Genomic DNA, 16,049 nt, shown 5'->3' on the forward strand with positions numbered 1-16,049 from the left:
TTGGGTTGCATTAGCATGCTGAGAAAGAATAAGCTGCAAGTCGCACTACTATGGCATCTCTTTTTTCTTTTGTCGTTTAGCTCGTTGGGTGGTATTATAGATGTATAATACAATTCGCGTTCAACTGATCCGTCCGTCTCTGTCTCTTGTTCACCAACAAAACAGCCTTTTATGCCCTCAGCGCATCCCATGATATCTCGTAAACAACCCCCCAAACGCCGTCATCCCATCCCATCCCATCTCCCCAGCCCCATCCATTCCCCTCAACCCCCCCTCCCTCAAACCCTCGATTCATCCCCCTCTTCCTCCTCACCCCCCTCACTCCCCCCCTCCTCACTCTCCCCTTCCCCCGCATTCACAACAGGCTCATGCCCCATCACATTCTCAAACTGACTCCACAGCGCCTCCACAGACCCAAACTCATTCCCGACTGCTATCACACCCTCGAGGGAGCGATTGAGTTTATTGATGTTCGCGAGGACGTGCTCGAGGCTCTGTTGGCGCGCGCGTTAGCTTTGAGTCCTCATTGCGGGGTCTCGTCGCGCGCGGGGTGCGTGGGGAAGGGGTGAGGAGGTGGCGCGCCGCGGGCGGGAGATAGGGGAGGGGGAGGGAGAGGACATACGACGCCGATTTCACCAAGAAGAGCAGCGCGCTGCGTCTCGAAGTATGTGCGTTCGCCGGGCGCGCTGTTGGCGCCGGCGCCGGTGGGGGGTTTGGTGGTGGTTGACATTTTGTTTGGGGAGGTGGTGACGATGTGAAGTGGGAGGTGGATTGGCGGTGGGGGATGGGTGGACGCGATACGCGATTGATAAAGTGGTGGTAGGGACTATTTAGGCGGTGCCATATGGAGATAGCTTCTTGTGAGAACAGCTACGATAATACCAGTGGTTTCTTGGGAATAAGGACGGCATGGTAATATATTATTTACTTATGATCTATAAATCAATCAATAGATTAATCATAACACCCCGAAGCCCTAAAATTACTACTTAAACTGGATTTCAGACGGGAAGACATGCTCGCTCGGGGTCAATTTATCACTATGCGCAAAGAAACGAGTTACTTCACTAAAACCTCTTGCCTATAATAAGGGATGGATGGCGGTTATCTCGGGTGTAGCGACTATGTTGGTTGCAGGGCGATTACTTACTCTTGTGGTGAAAGAAAGAGTGGTGATAGCGAGGTTGACGACGGCAGAATATCAACGACAGCAATATCAGTATCAACGACAGCAGGTATCAACGACAGCAGATACCATCTAAAAAAACCCCAAGGCGGCAGATATCAACTACAGTAACCTAGACAGCAAAGGGGTGCTCAAAAGCCGCCCCTTGGTGAGGTGAAATAACTGATATTCAACTTCTTCGTCAGCTACTCTCAACGATTGCAGTCTCCCAACCCCTCTTAAATACCCCCCTCACAGTGACTACCACTCCACATTCCCTCATCAGCGCTGCCTGAGATCATAACACCAAGGCAGCATCCAGACCAACCTTTACGATCCCCATAACCCCCCCTCCACGCCCACCCGTCCCCAGAACCTACAACACCCCCCCTTCCCCCCCTTCCACCGCTTCCCCCACTTCCACCGCTTCCCCCACTTCCACCGCTCCCCACATAGCCTCACACATAGCCTCACACATAGCCTCACATCACACAAAAAACCCCACTAACAGTCATCAAACATTCATTCCATTCCATCCCCTCCCCTCCCCTCTACCACTCCCACTCCCAACGCCACAATCACAGCGCCTAGCTAAAAACGCGGGTATACTACAAGAGGCGCCCATCGGGCCTCTCATCCAAAAACACTCTTTGCCTCCCCCCTTTTCCCTCCAGAATCCCATACCAGCCATTGCATGCACCCCTTCCCCTACCATTCCCATCCCCCATGAACCGGCCATTGCATGCGTGGACTCGTGCAGTCATTCGCCCAAAAGCAAAGCTCCACCCACCCAGACAATCAAGTATACACGCTATGCATTACATCGCTCGTCATTCATATCCGTCCGTCGCGCCGCTCGAATCCATCGGCAGCGCAGCGCAGCACATACGGCGTCACAGACGGCGTCAACGTCATTCCGGCGCTGCATCCGCATCCGCATCATCCGATCCAGGGTCCTCTCTCGCCCTCCCTAGCTCAGCGGCGGATAGGCGGTCCTCCCCTGGACTACCTCGGTATATAAGCAAGCCACGGTAAGGGTCTCAACAATCGTCCAACGACGTCACTTCCTCATTCAATCAGTATCTTCCTCTGGTTCCCCACCGACGTGAACCCCAGCGCCTTCAGGGCGTCGCGGTCCGTGGCTTTAATGACGGTGCGGGCGGGAAGCATGGGGTTATTCGCGTCGACGTGGGATGCGTCCTTGGCGGCCTGCTCGATGGATTCCATTTCCTCCTTGCACGCTTGCTGGTCGAAGGGGCAGACGATGATGGGTTGGCGGAGGACGATGTCGCGGGTGTTTGTCATGTGTGCCTGTTTTCGTCATTAGTAAGGTAAGGTAAATTATGTATGGCGCCATGGGGTCGGCGATCTGAGGGGGAGGGGAGGCGCACCTTTATTATCAGGAAGAACTCGATCTTGTACAGGCTTCCTGTCGTGGTGAACGAGTTGACGCCGTACATGGGGAAATGCGGCTTGCCCCTCCTAATAATCCCCTCCGCATCCCTATTCTCCTTACTCGGAAACACGAGACCGAGGTTGGTGGTATAGCCCGTCCCGGGCATCCTGACCCCAATCGGCGTAGTCTGCTTCGCAATCCTATTCACCTTCTTCGTCGGCTCGTCGCCCTCGTGGTTAAACGTAATCTCCTCCTCGATCGCCATCGTGATCTTCTGAATCATCACCTTCGTCGCCTTCTTCATATGGTCCAGGTTCGGACTCAGCTTGATATACACGCTGACTGGATCGAGCGGCCCGTAGGACCATCGCGGTAGTGATATGCCCAGCGTGATGAGGTGGTCCGACACCATATCTGCCGACTCCGGGCGGTTGTACATGCCGAACGTCGACAACGTATCGTATCTCTGTATCGGCACCGGCGTCACGAACTTGCTCTGGTCCGCGCTCCCCTGCTGCACCGTAACTACCAGCTCATACCGCGTCTCTGCGGTCCGGCTCGGGAGCTGCAGACTGGCCGGTGGGATCCTCCGGTTCGTCTCCTGTCCTCCTCGCCCAAACGGTATGAACAGCACGAACGGTAGGTCCATCATGACCACATTCTCCGACACCCTCCCGATATCGCACTTCCATAACAAGAGCTCCTTGCCCACTATATCCACCGTCTCGCGCCGGGGCGTTCCAAGGTGTTTCTTCACGATCAGCTCGGCGGCGGGGTGTATCGTTTCGCATCGCTGTAAACATATCGAGACGAGGGATATGGCAACCGGGGCCGAGACGCCCTCCTTCGGGCGGATTTCGACTTTGCCCTCTATGCGCGGCTGCGTGGAACACCATTAGCTAGCTATCCCGCCGACGTCACCGCATATCGGAGCTCTCCCTCTCTCTCCCGCGTCGCAAGGGGGGGGGGGGGACTTACCAGAGTAGCAGAGATTCCAGGGTACCCGACCAAGAAGTTGCTATTTGGCGGCCCTAGAACCCGTACGAACGCCGCCATGAGTGGTGGGAGGGGGTGTGCGATCTCGTCACCCTCTCGCGTTTCTCGCGCTGTTGTTCGGGAATCGTGGGCGACGGCACTTGCGCGGTCTCGCGCTTACTCGCTCTATTTCGCCAGCAGTCTGGACCGGAGCTGCTGCCGTCGGGGCAGCGACCTGGAGTGGAGGGTAGAAGGACCTCGTCGTCAATGCGCACAATTGCTGGTTACAGCGCCCAAGCTGAGCGAGTATGTAGGTCCTGGTAATGGGGTGCTTGGTGGTTTGGATAGGTCTGGTTGTTTGTTGTAGAGTGCCAAGGCGTTTGTGTACCTTTGACGTCGTTCTTGTCGCAAGCGATAAGCACAATCTAAGACAAAGGCTGCGTCGGGGAGGGGGGCTGAGGTTGGTGGAGGGAGATGTTTAGTTTGTTGACGTGGTGGTTCCAGGGCGCATGTGTTAACGAGTGTGGGGATGCTGGCGGTGGTTATAGTGTAGGTAGCTGGCCAGAGGTGAATGAGGTAGCTGCGATGTGGGGAAGAGGTGTGGTGTGCCGTTGTGAAGAGGAGGAGGAGGAGGAGTAGGAAGGAGCAGTCCAGTAGTCCAGTAGTCCAATAGTCGAGGAGAAACCACCCCGGGAAGTGAGGCTTTGGGTCTCTGGGGATGTGCGGAGAGAGACAGAGAGAGGGAGGAAGGAAGGTATGGTATAAGGGAGGGAGAGATCCCAGAGCAAGAGGATGCAGAGGTAGTAGCCCCAGCGGTAGACCAGGATAGCCAAAGAGGAGCTCTGTATCCGAGAAGACGTAAGGCGGCGGAATCAGGTTGGCGCTTACTCTTTCTCTCTCTCCTCTCTCATTTCAGCAGGATGGGATTACGACGGTCCATTCCTTCCCACAGATTCCCACGGAGCAAGGTATAATACAGCTAATGCAGAGAGGGATGTCCACGAACAAGAACGCGCAACGAATGAAGCTCAGCCTCGTGGTGAATGCGCGGATAATGTGTTGATCTGTTGGGATTAAATAGAATTAAAGGATTAAAGGATCCCATAGGAATAAATAATGTAGTATTAGATAGAAGACGGCATGTCAAACTGGGAGATGTGTATAGATGTTTACAGCTGTATGTACTGTAGAGTAGAGGAGAGGAGAGGAGTAAATACAGTACATACAACAACAGCTATGTGCACAAATAGGTTACTCTACTCTACACTACAGCAAGTTACTCTACAGCGCATGTACAAACATAAAATATAAAACATAAAATACATACATAAAATAAATAACCTGCACTGCACTGTACTCCAAACATCATAAATCCGTATAAACCTAAAATCTCGGTACGGCCGTGCTTTTGGTCTTTCAGCCCTACGGATCCCCCGATAAATGGTTGGTCGCAGATAACCAGGCCCAAAAGACCACCGCCGCTGCAACTGAAAGCACTCAAATGACATAACACACCACCACCACCACCGGCACCACGCACCTCCAATCGATCGACCTCGCACACACCGCTGCTGCTGCTGTACAGCTACCTATCTACCCTATCCTACCTCAACCCGCCGTAGAGGCAGCCGGGACAGACAATACAGACACACACCCATCCATCATGTCCGTAACACTCCACACCACCCACGGCGACATGAAGATCGAAGTCTTCTGCGAGAGCGTTCCCAAGACCGCAGAGGTGGATAAATAGCCCCCATCCCCCCTATTTCCGCCCCCAGCTAACCCCTCTCCCCCCCCAGAACTTCCTCGCCCTCTGCGCCTCCTCCTACTACACCCCCACCCCCTTCCACCGTCTCATCCCCGGATTCATGATCCAAACCGGCGCCCCCCCCCTCACCCCCAAAGGCGGCACCTCCATCTGGGGCACCGACTTCGAGGACGAGATCCGCCCTTCCCTCCGCCACAACGCCGCTGGGATCGTGAGTATGGCGAACAAGGGGCCTGATACGAATAACAGCCAGTTTTTTATCACCCTCGCGCCGGCGCCGCATTTGGATGGCGTGAATACGGTGTTTGGACATGTGGTGGGGGAAGAGGGGATGGAGACGCTGAGGAAGTTGGGGGGGGTGGAGGTGGGGAGGAAGAATAGGCCGGTGGAAGATATTAGGATTGAGAGGGTTACGGTGCATGCGAATCCGTTAGCGGGGTGAGGGGAAGTGCTGGAAAGATAGATGGTTATTTGAAAGGAAGGGAAGGAGGGGTCGGAGAGAAAAGGGGGAGGATTCTAAGGGAGGGAGGGCCAAGAGAGGGGAAGGGAAAGGACAGCGGTTACCGAAAAGGCCGTGGGAAGATTGCCGGCCAGTATGATAACCTCTGGAATGGTGATAGAGGAGTGTCTGGTGCAGATATCTGGTCCAGTTATCTGGTCACAGTTATTCACCAGGCACCATAAGCACCCAGAGCCATATTCAGATCCAAGGAGGCCAGTGAGAGGATGCAGCATATACCCAAGCACCCACACAAATCACCACAGATCACCCCACCAACAAATTTAGAATACCTCAATTAGCCTATCTCAAAGTAGCAAAAACCTAGCTAATACAACAACAACAACAATAACGTTGACTTCTTCCGTGTGTATTGGATCAATCTGATTTTGAAGCCACAAAAAGCCCAGTATTATCATCTCCCTCAACCAACGCAAAGCAATAACTCATCCCACCACTACTCCTTGTTGAAAATTCTTCCCTGAATGATCGGATACCTCGAAACCCATACCATAGATACCATAGCTCCTTTTTAAAATCCATCGCTCCCTTCAGTTAATCAGACATTTGTTTCTTCGCGGTCGTATTCCGGGGATTGGGTTTCTGTGGCCATCGCCGACCCAAAGTTGAACTCTGAGCTGAGCCGGTGACAACAGAACAACCACCCCGCCTCCCCGATCCACTGAATAAACCCCTCTTCATCAAAACATCAAAAGACCTCCCCCCAAACGCCGAAAATCCACAACCTCCCCAAATCCCATAAACCTACACCCCCTTATCCATCTAAAACGGCACCAGAACAACAAACTTCACCCAATCCTCCCCCCCCAACCTCGTAACCTTCCTCTCAACCCCAACCCAATACCCCCCAAACACCCCCTCCCCCACCATCCTAAACACCTCTCCCCCCACCTTCTTCTCCTCCCCCCCCTTCGGCGGTCTCGGCGCCTTCTTCGCAACAAGCACAACCTGCCTCGTATACTCCTCGTCATCAACATCCACAAGCTCTCTATCAACACTAACCAGCAGATCCCCGAATTCGCTAGAAGGGTCCGAGGAGTATTTAATCCCGTCTTGGGCTTGCAGAATTAGCGGTGCGGGAGGTAGGGCGGGTGCGCGAACGGGTGGTGCGCTGGAGGGCGCTGCTGCGGCGGCGAAGGGAGGGGTGGGGTAAGGGGTGATGTAGGCGCGGGGAGGGGCGGACATGAAGCCCTGTGTGTTATCGGCAGGGACGCCGCGCGGGTTCTGCGGGGTGGAGAAGACCTGTTGGTGGTGGTGCAACTGGGATGGGAATTGGGGACGGGCGAATTGGTCGGTTTCGGGATGGGATGGGCGGGTTGATGGAGCGGCGGTGGGGTCGCGGGGGGGTTGGGTTAGGTAGGGCTTTGAATCGATGTGTGGGGCGTCGGCCATGGGGACGTCGGCTGAGGGGTGGGAGGGGCGAGAGGCGGCTTCCTGGGTTGCGGCGCGGGATGGCTGGTTGGCTGATGTGTTCTCCATGGGTGCTGGTTGAGTAGTCGCCATGCTTGACTTATCCTGAACTGCCGCGGTTTCAACAGTAGCCACCGGGGTAGCGCTATATTCAGCAGGCGGGGTAGAATTCGAAGGAAGCGGCTGCACTGGCGCTGTAGTCTCAACCGGAGCATCAACCATCGCAACATCCACCGTATTCTCCACAGACTTCGGCTGAGGAGTCACCTCACTTTCAGATGGAATAGGCGTCATCGGTTCATTGAGTACAGATCGCAATGACAAGCTTGTTCGGGTACTACCCACGCCTGGCCATTTATTAACAGCCGGAGACTCAGTACGTGCAGATCTCTGCACCGGAGCAGCTTCTGCAGCGGTTAGCATGGTTGCAAATCCCGGTCGGACGGCCGGTTCCTGCGTCGCCGTCGCTGGTGTCGACACCGCCCTCGTCATATCCGAGAGAGGAGAAGGCGCTGAAACCGCACCACCACCTAGCTGAGCCGGGTAATCCCCAGTTCGAGAGCGCTTCTTAGGTCTCTTGGGCGTAGCAGCGCCAGTCTGTTTGGCGATCAACTGGTCGATGTGTTTCTCGACGTGTCGTCTCTGGCCTTCTCTATCCAGGTTGTGGTATTGAGAGGTCACCTTCATCCTGCACCATTTTTCCATCTTCACCCTCTGCGTCTCTCGGTCTAGCAGGTGGAACTTGCTGCGGTCGGATTCAGGGGCGGCTACACTGCTGCCGGTGGATGTCGGCGTGTTGTTGCCCTGTCGGAGGTGGCTGTAGGCAGCGGTAAGGTCCTTGGCATGTCGAGTCCAAGACGCATCAGCCCCATTGCTCTTGGTCCCAGCCCCATTGCTCTTGGCCTCAGCCTCATTGCTCTTGTTGGTCTCAGCCCTATTGCTCTTGTTAACCTCCGCCGGTTTGGCAGGTGGGGCATTGGAATTCAGCATGGATTTTTTCCGAGCTTCTAGTGCTTCTTGCTCAGATGTACTACGGCGAATCGCCTCAGCCAAATCCGCATCTCCCTTTGAGTTCAGAGTTTCTCTCTCCTTGGCTTCTTTAGCCTCTATCCTGGCCTGCCTCACCATCTGGGCTCTAGCATCACTGGCGGCCTTGTCGGATCTTTTGGCAGTGTGCTTAACTTCGACCTTCTTCAAGGGGGTGACGACAACCTCGCCATTCTTCCTCTGCTTCTCAACTTCTCTGGCAAGGGCGCCTTGCTCCAGTTGGTCGACTCTCTTGCGATTATATTCGATGATGTTCATCCCCTTCGCCGCCGCCTTCTCGGCCACGATTCTCTTCGCTTCCCTCACAGCTCTGTCGATACTTGGTCCCTGTTCCCTTTCGTTATAGTCTGGGTCCGCCACGCAGATTCGGCAATACTCCTCTATCTCCGTGCGAATCAGGTCTTTGAGGTACTTTTCGAAGACGCAAGTATCGTAGTTGACCCAACACCCACCGGACAGCTTAGGATAGTTTCCATCTTTGAGATACCGACCGTCTCGGGTTTCCGGGACGACCTTCACGCGGAAGACGCCGTGGGCTTGGATAACACCGTACATCGCGTGCTTGTTGAAGACTTCGGGCTCTGAAGAATCTTTCCAGTAGCCAATAAGGACATCTTTGCCCTTGATGACATACTTTGATCGCTCTCTTGGTGGAGTTTCCGAACGACTTGGAGAACCAGTAATGCTCCGAATTGCGTCTGGGATGGGCATTGGGAGAGGAGAAGCCTTTTGTGACTTTTTAGGAGGCTTCATGTCGAGAGGGCTGTCATTACGCGCCGCTCTATTCGCTGAAGGTGTGTAAACCTGCTCTGGACCTTTCGTGGTCGAACTGTTTGGAGATGAAGAAGGCCCGTCGTAGGAACCCCCAGGCGTGCTCTTATCGGGCTTGCCTTCATTTGATTTGCGAGGCGTTTTCTTAGATTTCTTTGCGCTAGTGCCTTTGTTCTCGATCTTAACATTGGATTCAGAAGCGGCCGCAATTTCTTTTGCCTCTGCAACTGCACTCTGATCGAGGGCATCTCGCACCTCTGGCTTTTCTTCTCTGTTCCAAGTCTGAACTCTAATTCTGACGTACTCAGTTAACTCTTTCCTAGAGAGACCTTTAAGGTGAGGATCCAGCAGCCACTCATGCGACTTTGCCGCCCATGTGCCGGTGCCTGAAGGAAAGTTCCCAGTGTACTTTGATCCGTCCTTGCGCTCGGGATATTTGCGGCCATGCAATGCAAGTTTGGGATCTAGAAATCCGTAGAGTACATGCTTTCTCTCATCGATCGGCTCATCTGACAAGCTCCATACTCCGATCGGCACCCCGTGCTTCACTTCATGGCCCTTCCATGTTGGGCCCTGAGTGCCTTTCCACGTCCATCCAGACTTTTTCTCCGCTGGCTCGGTGGGCTCAGCTTTTCCTGCTAAGCCGGCGAGGTAGTCAACGTTAGTAGAGTTTCTCTTGCGCTTTCGCCCGAGAATGGGAGATTCGTCGTCGGAATCATCGGGTTCATTGTGATTGACGAATATCGTAGAAGACCCTGTGCTTGGCTGGGCTGCGCTTGGTTGATCCGTGCTTGGCTGAGTAACAGAATCCATGGCCCCAGTCGTCTGTACAACCAGCTCTTCTGAAGTAGGAAGTGGCGTGCTCGAGACCGGCTGGATTATTCCAGTGTCCATTTCTGCGGTTGGAGGAGCTGCCACAGCAGCATCTGAGGTTGTGGAAACGACGTTCTCTTTGTTCATTTCACCTTCGCCAGGTGGAACTTTCTGGATGCTACTTGGAGCAAACATCGTTCCTCAATTGCTGACTTGGCTGTGATGTCCAGTCAGTAGCTGAAATAAGTTTTTATCGTTTGTTTTGCACAAAGGATGGTTGACATTGATGAAGGTGATGTGTGGAGGTGCTAATAGGATTGATGCAGTCTAGCAAACTAGGGCGTAGATGATCGCATGAAAAAGCATCGTAGAAACACCCCCACGAATTTCGCCAAACTCAAACGAGTGGCTGCGACCTTAATGATCGAGAAAGAACCCTAATGATGATAAAATAGAATACTTACTTTGATGATTCCATCTATTGCGAGAAGTGAGTTGATGATGATGAAGAGGATGAAACAACTACCCGAGGAAGTGAAGTGATGGTGGGTGAATTTCTTTGTTAGGGAGATTAGGAGAGATTCGCTTTTGACAGACTGGCAGGTTCGTCGGCTAGGGCGGCCCTCAAACGGCGAAGGGTGAAAGGAGAGTAAGCGAGGCGAATAGGAATCAAACTAGGAGTACGAGTTGACAAAGAATGTTAAATGAATGCGCTAGCCACTGTGGCAGAAGCTGCGGGCGCCTAGGTAGTTGCGAGAGTCGGACCAGTCAGGGTAAGCGTCGTTAGGTTAAGGCAACCTCAAACAAATATTTGACGATCACCTGGGGAAAGGAGGAGGGCTGTGTTGTTGAGTTGGAACAGGATAATGTCTCGATGGTGTTGAGAAATTGAAGTGAAGTAAGTAAAGTAACCTTAGAGAAACTATACTGTAGTAAGATTACCTCTGTCTATACAAGGGTACCTCGTAATGTAACAAATATGCTCTATTCTACTAGAATATGAGTGTGTCAGTAGTTCTTACCCATTCCGTACGTACCATCTCACCTAACCGTCATCTTAGGAAGCGAGATCCGATAATCCCTCCCTAGTAGTTTTAGCCTAAGGCTCCACTCTACGCCTACACACTGCCAAGTTATTGTCACTTAACACACCTAATTTCACCAAACGATCACAACATAATTTGATATTTGGCACCAAAGTGTTGTTGCTTTGTTTCTGGTTTCTTTATGGCACACAAACAGTGGTCATGGTCATCGTCATCGTCATCGTCATCGTCATGATCCATATAGTGTGAGTCACAAACAACTCTATATTATTACCTAGAAGAGAGATACATCCATATACCAGCGCCAGTTGCTTAATCTAGCGCATGATACTATATGTACAGTACATATAGACATCCCATCCCTTAATGCAATAGCCCGAGTCATTTAGCTGCCTGTAGCCTGTATTACTTACTATATGTTGTGTACGTTGTCTATTAACATATCTACAGCAACTTATTCCTTAAGGCACCGACAGGGTTACTCAAACAAAGGTACTTCAGGCAGTAGTCGGTGCATTATAACGATGCAACCGGAACTTTCATTGGGTCTTCGCTTATAGCTTACAACTGCTTACCGCCCGTCACCGCTTACCGCCCCGACCCCTCCCACGTCCCCTTCCCCTTCCACGCCCACCACCACCCCGTTTCCCTCCCCTAACCCCTCCTCCGCTTCTATCAAACCTCCCATAAAGACTCTCCTCCCCGAACGCCGCCTCGCTCATATTCAGGTAACTGATGATCCCCTGGTCCACCACCGCCAGTATCACATTCCGAAACCCGTGTTTCAGTCTCTGATAGCTCTTTGCATCCCCAGCCCACTCTTTCTTCGGCGGATCCCACGGCGTGCTCTCTAGAAGGCCTGCGATCTCCTCCAGCGTCGGCACACCGGTATCTCTGGCGGACACGACGGCAATCCGGAAATCAGGCTCCCCCGGATTCGATTTTGCGAATGTGGGAATGCGGATCGGTTTCCAGATGTGAAAGGTAACCTCTAGCTTTGGTGTAGGGCGGACGGTGCTGGGAACAGGTGAGGGTTTGTGAACGGGGATGATGGAGAGTTGTTTGTAGATCTGGGTATAACTCCTGTACAAGCCGGGTTGAACAAGAGGTCCGTAGGGGGCTGGAATTTTGGGTTCGGATGCGAATATTTTGCCAAATAGCCAGCTGAAAAGGCTGGATGACTCTTGTGGGTGGGGAGTCTCCTCGGATGTGGTCGCTGCTGGTGGTGCTCTGGAAACAACATATCCCGTCCTCTTGAGATTCGCATAAACCTGGTATGTCTCCATGCTCACCAACCCTTCTCCCTCCCCGATAAACAGACTGTATGCGGCCTGCAAGCTTAACGGGACACCATCCTCTGTTCCCTCCTCCAGGTCATAATTCCCCGTCTGGGACCGCACAGCCTGGAGCGGCCGTGACGGCCACCACAAGTCCAGATTGCCTCTCTCCACCAGATATAGAGTCTCTTCAGGCAGCAGCCACAGCTTCGCCGACTTAGTTCCCATAGGTGTCTTCCCCATAGTTCGGAAATGAGTTCCCTTGCTCGATTCCACCATGACCGTCATATCTCTGTCCAATCCCCTCCCTCTTATAGACGGATCGAGGATATCCACTGTCTCTTCGTCCTCCTCTTCCTTCCCTTCTTGTGTATCCTTATCCCTCCTCTTCTGTGACCTTGGCTCTTGAACTCCATCCCCAAAATACCACGCGCGCACCGAAGACTTCGGGCCATGCGATCTCGTATAGTCGAGCGCATCATGCATCGCCTGCCTACTCGCATCCAAAATCGATTCCTGATGTTTCGTCCCATGCGGTTCAAAGTCCTTCTCTCCCCGTTTCGGGATCGTGCCCTTCCCACCACTTGAGCTCATCGCCGCGATGAAGCGGTAATCCTGCACCTCATCGTCTGGGTCGAAGTTCTCGTCATGCTGAGGGCCCTTGGAGAGAGTCGTCAATGGCGCATCCTCATCCATCGTCGCTTCCGACATGGCGTGTTTCGTTACAGTTTCCGCCTTTGTGGAATGTTCGTGTGACTGTGACGGCGGATGGCTCAGGGCCGTCGATAAGGCTTTGGCGATAAATAAAATATCCGCGAGGCTGAGATTCACTTGCGTCGGCCTTGGACAAGCAAGGTGTGGGTGGGCGGGGTGTTGTGTTTTGTTTTTTGTACTTTTTGTACTTTTGTATTGTTTTCTTGCCTAGTGTACCTAAGTATGCCTGGAAAATCAATCTAGTCTGGGAGTCTGGCCGAGTGGTTAAGGCGCTGTGTTTAGGTCATCCGCAAGGAAACCTTGATTCCCGCAGTGGGAAACCGCGCAGGTTCGAATCCTGCGGCTCTCAATTTTTTTTGATTCACTCAAGTTTTTATATTGGATGAAACATACATAATGCTATCGAGGGAAACACTAGGCATTTTTTTTACTAAAAAATATCACATACAAATGAACAAAGCATGTTAAAATATTGGTTATCCGTTGAATGGTAGGTCTACCCCGGCTAGGGTTACTAATCGCAAATTATATGCGAGATATTATTAAATAAGAGGTTAAATATCAATTATCAATTGACATAATGTACATTAATTAAGTCTCGTGGAAAAATATTTACTAACTCAATAGTTATTCTAATTTGATTTATTTACTCTTTAGTATTCTACTTTACTTTCTATGCACTCTTGGCCTCCTCATCCTTTCTATCCTGCTCAGCCTTAACATCTGCGGCATGTCCCTCCTCATAACCCTCTGTCTTGATATCATTCAATCCCAAGTCCTCTTCCTCCTCCGCAGTCCTTTCGTACTCCTCCGAGGTAATCTGAGGATCATCATCGGGGCTGCAGAGATTCTGGACGTAGCTGCTTGCGAGAGGATCGCTCAGGATAACTGTGAACTTTACTTCGCCCTTGATTGCAGCGTCGATGCCATCAAAGAACTTAGTCCAGCTCTCTTGCTGGGTAGTTTGCAATGAATCCCCCCCAGCGTCGCCGACATCAAAGATCTGATTCTTAAGGTCGTCGCGGATCTGTGTCAGAAGGCCCTCAACCGTTGTGAATCGTCCTCCGAGCGTTCCGGGGTTGACGGATAACTTGAGCTCCGGGCATTCAAGGGCGCAAGACTCAGACTTCAGAATGTCTCTGGCCAGGTCAATCTCGCTCTCAACCTTCAGCGTGATTTTCTTTCCCTTCTCTGGAACTTCACCGCCGGTCTTAACTTCGTTGGAGCGATAGCCGCATAGGTCGCAGACAGTCGACATGATAACAACTTGCTTGAAATGGGGAATTTCCACCATCTTCATGTGGGTAGTGCAATGCTTGGTGCACCCAGGACATGTTGCTGGGAAAGAGTAGACCTCGTTGGGGATAATATCATCATCTTCCATTGCGGCAGCTGCACCCCCGGCCGCATTATTCTCCTCATTGGAACCATCACCCAAACCAAGCGCCTCATTCTGCTCTGGCGTTCTAGGATACTCTGTGCGTAGCAGTTTTCCAACACCATCTGTTTGATCTGGCTCAATCAATGAATTCCCGGAGGGGTCATCCAGAGAGACGCGGAAGGGGAATGCCACCCCGTCCAGCATCTTTCGTCCCTTGACAAGAATCGCCTCGACAGCGGTATAGACCTCTGGCTGTTGCTCTTTTCTTGCCTTCTGGCCAACCTCCAGATCTTCCAAAATCATGCTTAACAATCCCTCAACGTTGCTGAGTTGTCCGCGGCCGGCGGGTACCTCGACGTCCAACTCGATAAACTTCACCACGCACGTATCGCTCTTGACAACTTGACGGGCAAAGTCTGCCAGGGAAGTGAGTCGCAACTCGCAGTGGATACCCTTCTGTTGAATTTCGCCGGCGGACTGAATCTCGGAGTTTTTGAAACTGCAGTGCGGGCAGTTGAAGGACATAATGATGATTTCGCGGAAGAAAGGGATTCGAGTGAGGAGAAGTCGAGTGATACCCTATCGCAATAATATTAGAAATATTCATGACATTCAGCAATAAGAAGATACATACATTTGCGTGGCAGTTCATGCACAGACTCTCGATCTCGTCCACAACCTTCTGGTCCTCTTCCTCTTCCACGGCGGGAGTCGCATCTGTCGCATCCTTGGCCTTGGAGGAGTTTACTTGCTCAGCCTTCGACCCGATGCTGTCGAAGAAGTCATCGAAAGCCTTGCCATCCGGCTTGGGGTTACTCTCTGGAGAAGACATATTGATGGTTTGTTGTTTTGAAAATTATATGATTGCTGACGAAGAGAGAGCGTTTTGGCGGCGGGGTTCCACAAAATTTTCTGTGACGTTGTGGCGAGGCTGAGCCTTTTGGTTTGTTACCCCGCGCTAGGGCTCCACCGACGTCCACCAATGTCCACCAACGTCCACCAACTGGACAGTGCCTGGCGCCAGGCCAAGCTGGGTGGTGAACTGAATCGGTGAAGTGCAATGGCTGGTAACTGGCTTATAACGTAACATAAAGTGGCCCTTAACCATTGTTCATAAGATCCATAAGATCCAAACCAAAGCCACTGCTTGAGTTTTGTGAGGCTTCCTTGTTTTTGGCCAACAAGGCTTGCAGACCTCCCTGCTTCCGGCTCTTCGCTCTCTTTCTGCTGCTAGCATTCGCTGACGGCGTTGTCGGAGTTGCAGCTTGCGATTCGGAGGCGCTGGTAAGGCGCTCTGGGGCTTCCCCTGAGGTTAGGTTTGACTGTTCTGCGCGACGAGAGGCTATCCGTGGGAGAGCTGTTGTAGTGATAACTTGGCGAGTCTCACGTTTGCAACGGTCACAGGTGTAGACCATGGAACGCTCTGCTGCCTGGGTGATAGCACTTGCCTTCCTCTTGCGAGTTTGCCGACTCCTAGGTGGGCGCTGCACCTCATTCTTGACCGTGCTGGTCCATCCTGGGGTCATTATGTTACCGCAACCACCGCATACATGCCTTCGGTGAGAGTCGGACTGGTTGATATCGTTTGAGAACATTAATAGGTTACATCTCGACATGAGGTGCGATGAAGAGCCAGGTGCTGAAAATGCCATTAGATGAGCCGCGTCGGTCAAATATTTCAGCTGTGCTGACAAGGCTCCCGCAGCCCCCGGATCTTGAGCCATCTTCCTTTAAATCCTCGGCTTATGATGCGCGGTTTGAAG

The 16,049-nt window shown here is 52.4% G+C and overlaps 7 protein-coding genes across 7 annotated transcripts; 1 reads left to right on the forward strand and 6 right to left on the reverse strand.

Annotated features, from left to right (window-relative positions):
• Positions 1-278: 278 nt before the first annotated feature.
• Positions 279-789, reverse strand: VE01_07834 (uncharacterized protein; the record flags this gene model as incomplete). Its single annotated transcript, XM_018277267.2, has 2 exons — positions 623-789; positions 279-494 (listed from the first exon to the last, which is right to left on the reverse strand). Exons 1-2 carry the CDS (start codon positions 728-730, stop codon positions 279-281), a joined length of 324 nt encoding a protein of 107 aa, XP_018128014.1. The 5' UTR covers positions 731-789.
• Positions 790-1,711: 922 nt separating this feature from the next.
• VE01_07835 (uncharacterized protein) lies at positions 1,712-4,711 on the reverse strand. Its single transcript, XM_018277268.2, has 3 exons — positions 3,540-4,711; positions 2,557-3,441; positions 1,712-2,476 (listed from the first exon to the last, which is right to left on the reverse strand). Exons 1-3 carry the CDS (start codon positions 3,615-3,617, stop codon positions 2,234-2,236), a joined length of 1,206 nt encoding a protein of 401 aa, XP_018127961.1. The 5' UTR covers positions 3,618-4,711; the 3' UTR covers positions 1,712-2,233.
• A 259-nt stretch (positions 4,712-4,970) lies between these two features.
• On the forward strand, positions 4,971-6,147 carry CYP10 (Peptidyl-prolyl cis-trans isomerase-like 3). The gene is made up of 2 exons (XM_018277269.2): positions 4,971-5,277; positions 5,339-6,147. The coding sequence occupies exons 1-2, from the start codon at positions 5,200-5,202 to the stop codon at positions 5,747-5,749; spliced, it is 489 nt and encodes a 162-aa protein (XP_018128016.1). The 5' UTR covers positions 4,971-5,199; the 3' UTR covers positions 5,750-6,147.
• Positions 6,080-11,036, reverse strand: VE01_07837 (uncharacterized protein). Its single transcript, XM_018277270.2, has 4 exons — positions 11,021-11,036; positions 10,914-10,953; positions 10,333-10,860; positions 6,080-10,085 (listed from the first exon to the last, which is right to left on the reverse strand). The coding sequence occupies exon 4, from the start codon at positions 10,061-10,063 to the stop codon at positions 6,590-6,592; it is 3,474 nt and encodes a 1,157-aa protein (XP_018128015.1). The 5' UTR covers positions 10,064-10,085; positions 10,333-10,860; positions 10,914-10,953; positions 11,021-11,036; the 3' UTR covers positions 6,080-6,589.
• Positions 11,037-11,273: 237 nt separating this feature from the next.
• SEN54 (tRNA-splicing endonuclease subunit sen54) lies at positions 11,274-13,188 on the reverse strand. The gene is made up of 2 exons (XM_018277271.2): positions 11,574-13,188; positions 11,274-11,481 (listed from the first exon to the last, which is right to left on the reverse strand). Exons 1-2 carry the CDS (start codon positions 12,900-12,902, stop codon positions 11,476-11,478), a joined length of 1,335 nt encoding a protein of 444 aa, XP_018128009.1. The 5' UTR covers positions 12,903-13,188; the 3' UTR covers positions 11,274-11,475.
• Positions 13,189-13,578: 390 nt separating this feature from the next.
• On the reverse strand, positions 13,579-15,118 carry ZPR1 (nucleolar zinc-finger protein; the record flags this gene model as incomplete). Its single annotated transcript, XM_018277272.1, has 2 exons — positions 13,579-14,865; positions 14,921-15,118. 2 exons carry the CDS (start codon positions 15,116-15,118, stop codon positions 13,579-13,581), a joined length of 1,485 nt encoding a protein of 494 aa, XP_018127994.1.
• A 268-nt stretch (positions 15,119-15,386) lies between these two features.
• Positions 15,387-16,010, reverse strand: VE01_07841 (uncharacterized protein; the record flags this gene model as incomplete). Its single annotated transcript, XM_018277273.1, has 1 exon — positions 15,387-16,010. One exon carries the CDS (start codon positions 16,008-16,010, stop codon positions 15,387-15,389), a length of 624 nt encoding a protein of 207 aa, XP_018127995.1.
• Positions 16,011-16,049: the final 39 nt, after the last annotated feature.

The sequence above is a fragment of the Pseudogymnoascus verrucosus genome (genome assembly GCF_001662655.1).
Source record: "Pseudogymnoascus verrucosus strain UAMH 10579 unplaced genomic scaffold scaffold_40, whole genome shotgun sequence".
NCBI lineage: Eukaryota > Fungi > Ascomycota > Leotiomycetes > Thelebolales > Thelebolaceae > Pseudogymnoascus > Pseudogymnoascus verrucosus.

What these genes read in the sequence shown, in the direction of transcription:
- VE01_07835 (XM_018277268.2), bottom strand. Translation starts at nt 3,617, where the DNA reads ATGGCGGCGTTCGTACGGGTTCTAGGGCCGCCAAATAGCAACTTCTTG. An exon ending in CTGGAATCTCTGCTACTCTG is followed by an intron (nt 3,442 to 3,539) that starts GTAAGTCCCCCC and finishes TGTTCCACGCAG; the next exon opens with CCGCGCATAGAGGGCAAAGT. An exon ending in AGTTCTTCCTGATAATAAAG is followed by an intron (nt 2,477 to 2,556) that starts GTGCGCCTCCCC and finishes TGACGAAAACAG; the next exon opens with GCACACATGACAAACACCCG.
- CYP10 (XM_018277269.2), top strand. Translation starts at nt 5,200, where the DNA reads ATGTCCGTAACACTCCACACCACCCACGGCGACATGAAGATCGAAGTC. An exon ending in GCGTTCCCAAGACCGCAGAG is followed by an intron (nt 5,278 to 5,338) that starts GTGGATAAATAG and finishes CTCCCCCCCCAG; the next exon opens with AACTTCCTCGCCCTCTGCGC.
- VE01_07837 (XM_018277270.2), bottom strand. Translation starts at nt 10,063, where the DNA reads ATGTTTGCTCCAAGTAGCATCCAGAAAGTTCCACCTGGCGAAGGTGAA.
- SEN54 (XM_018277271.2), bottom strand. Translation starts at nt 12,902, where the DNA reads ATGTCGGAAGCGACGATGGATGAGGATGCGCCATTGACGACTCTCTCC.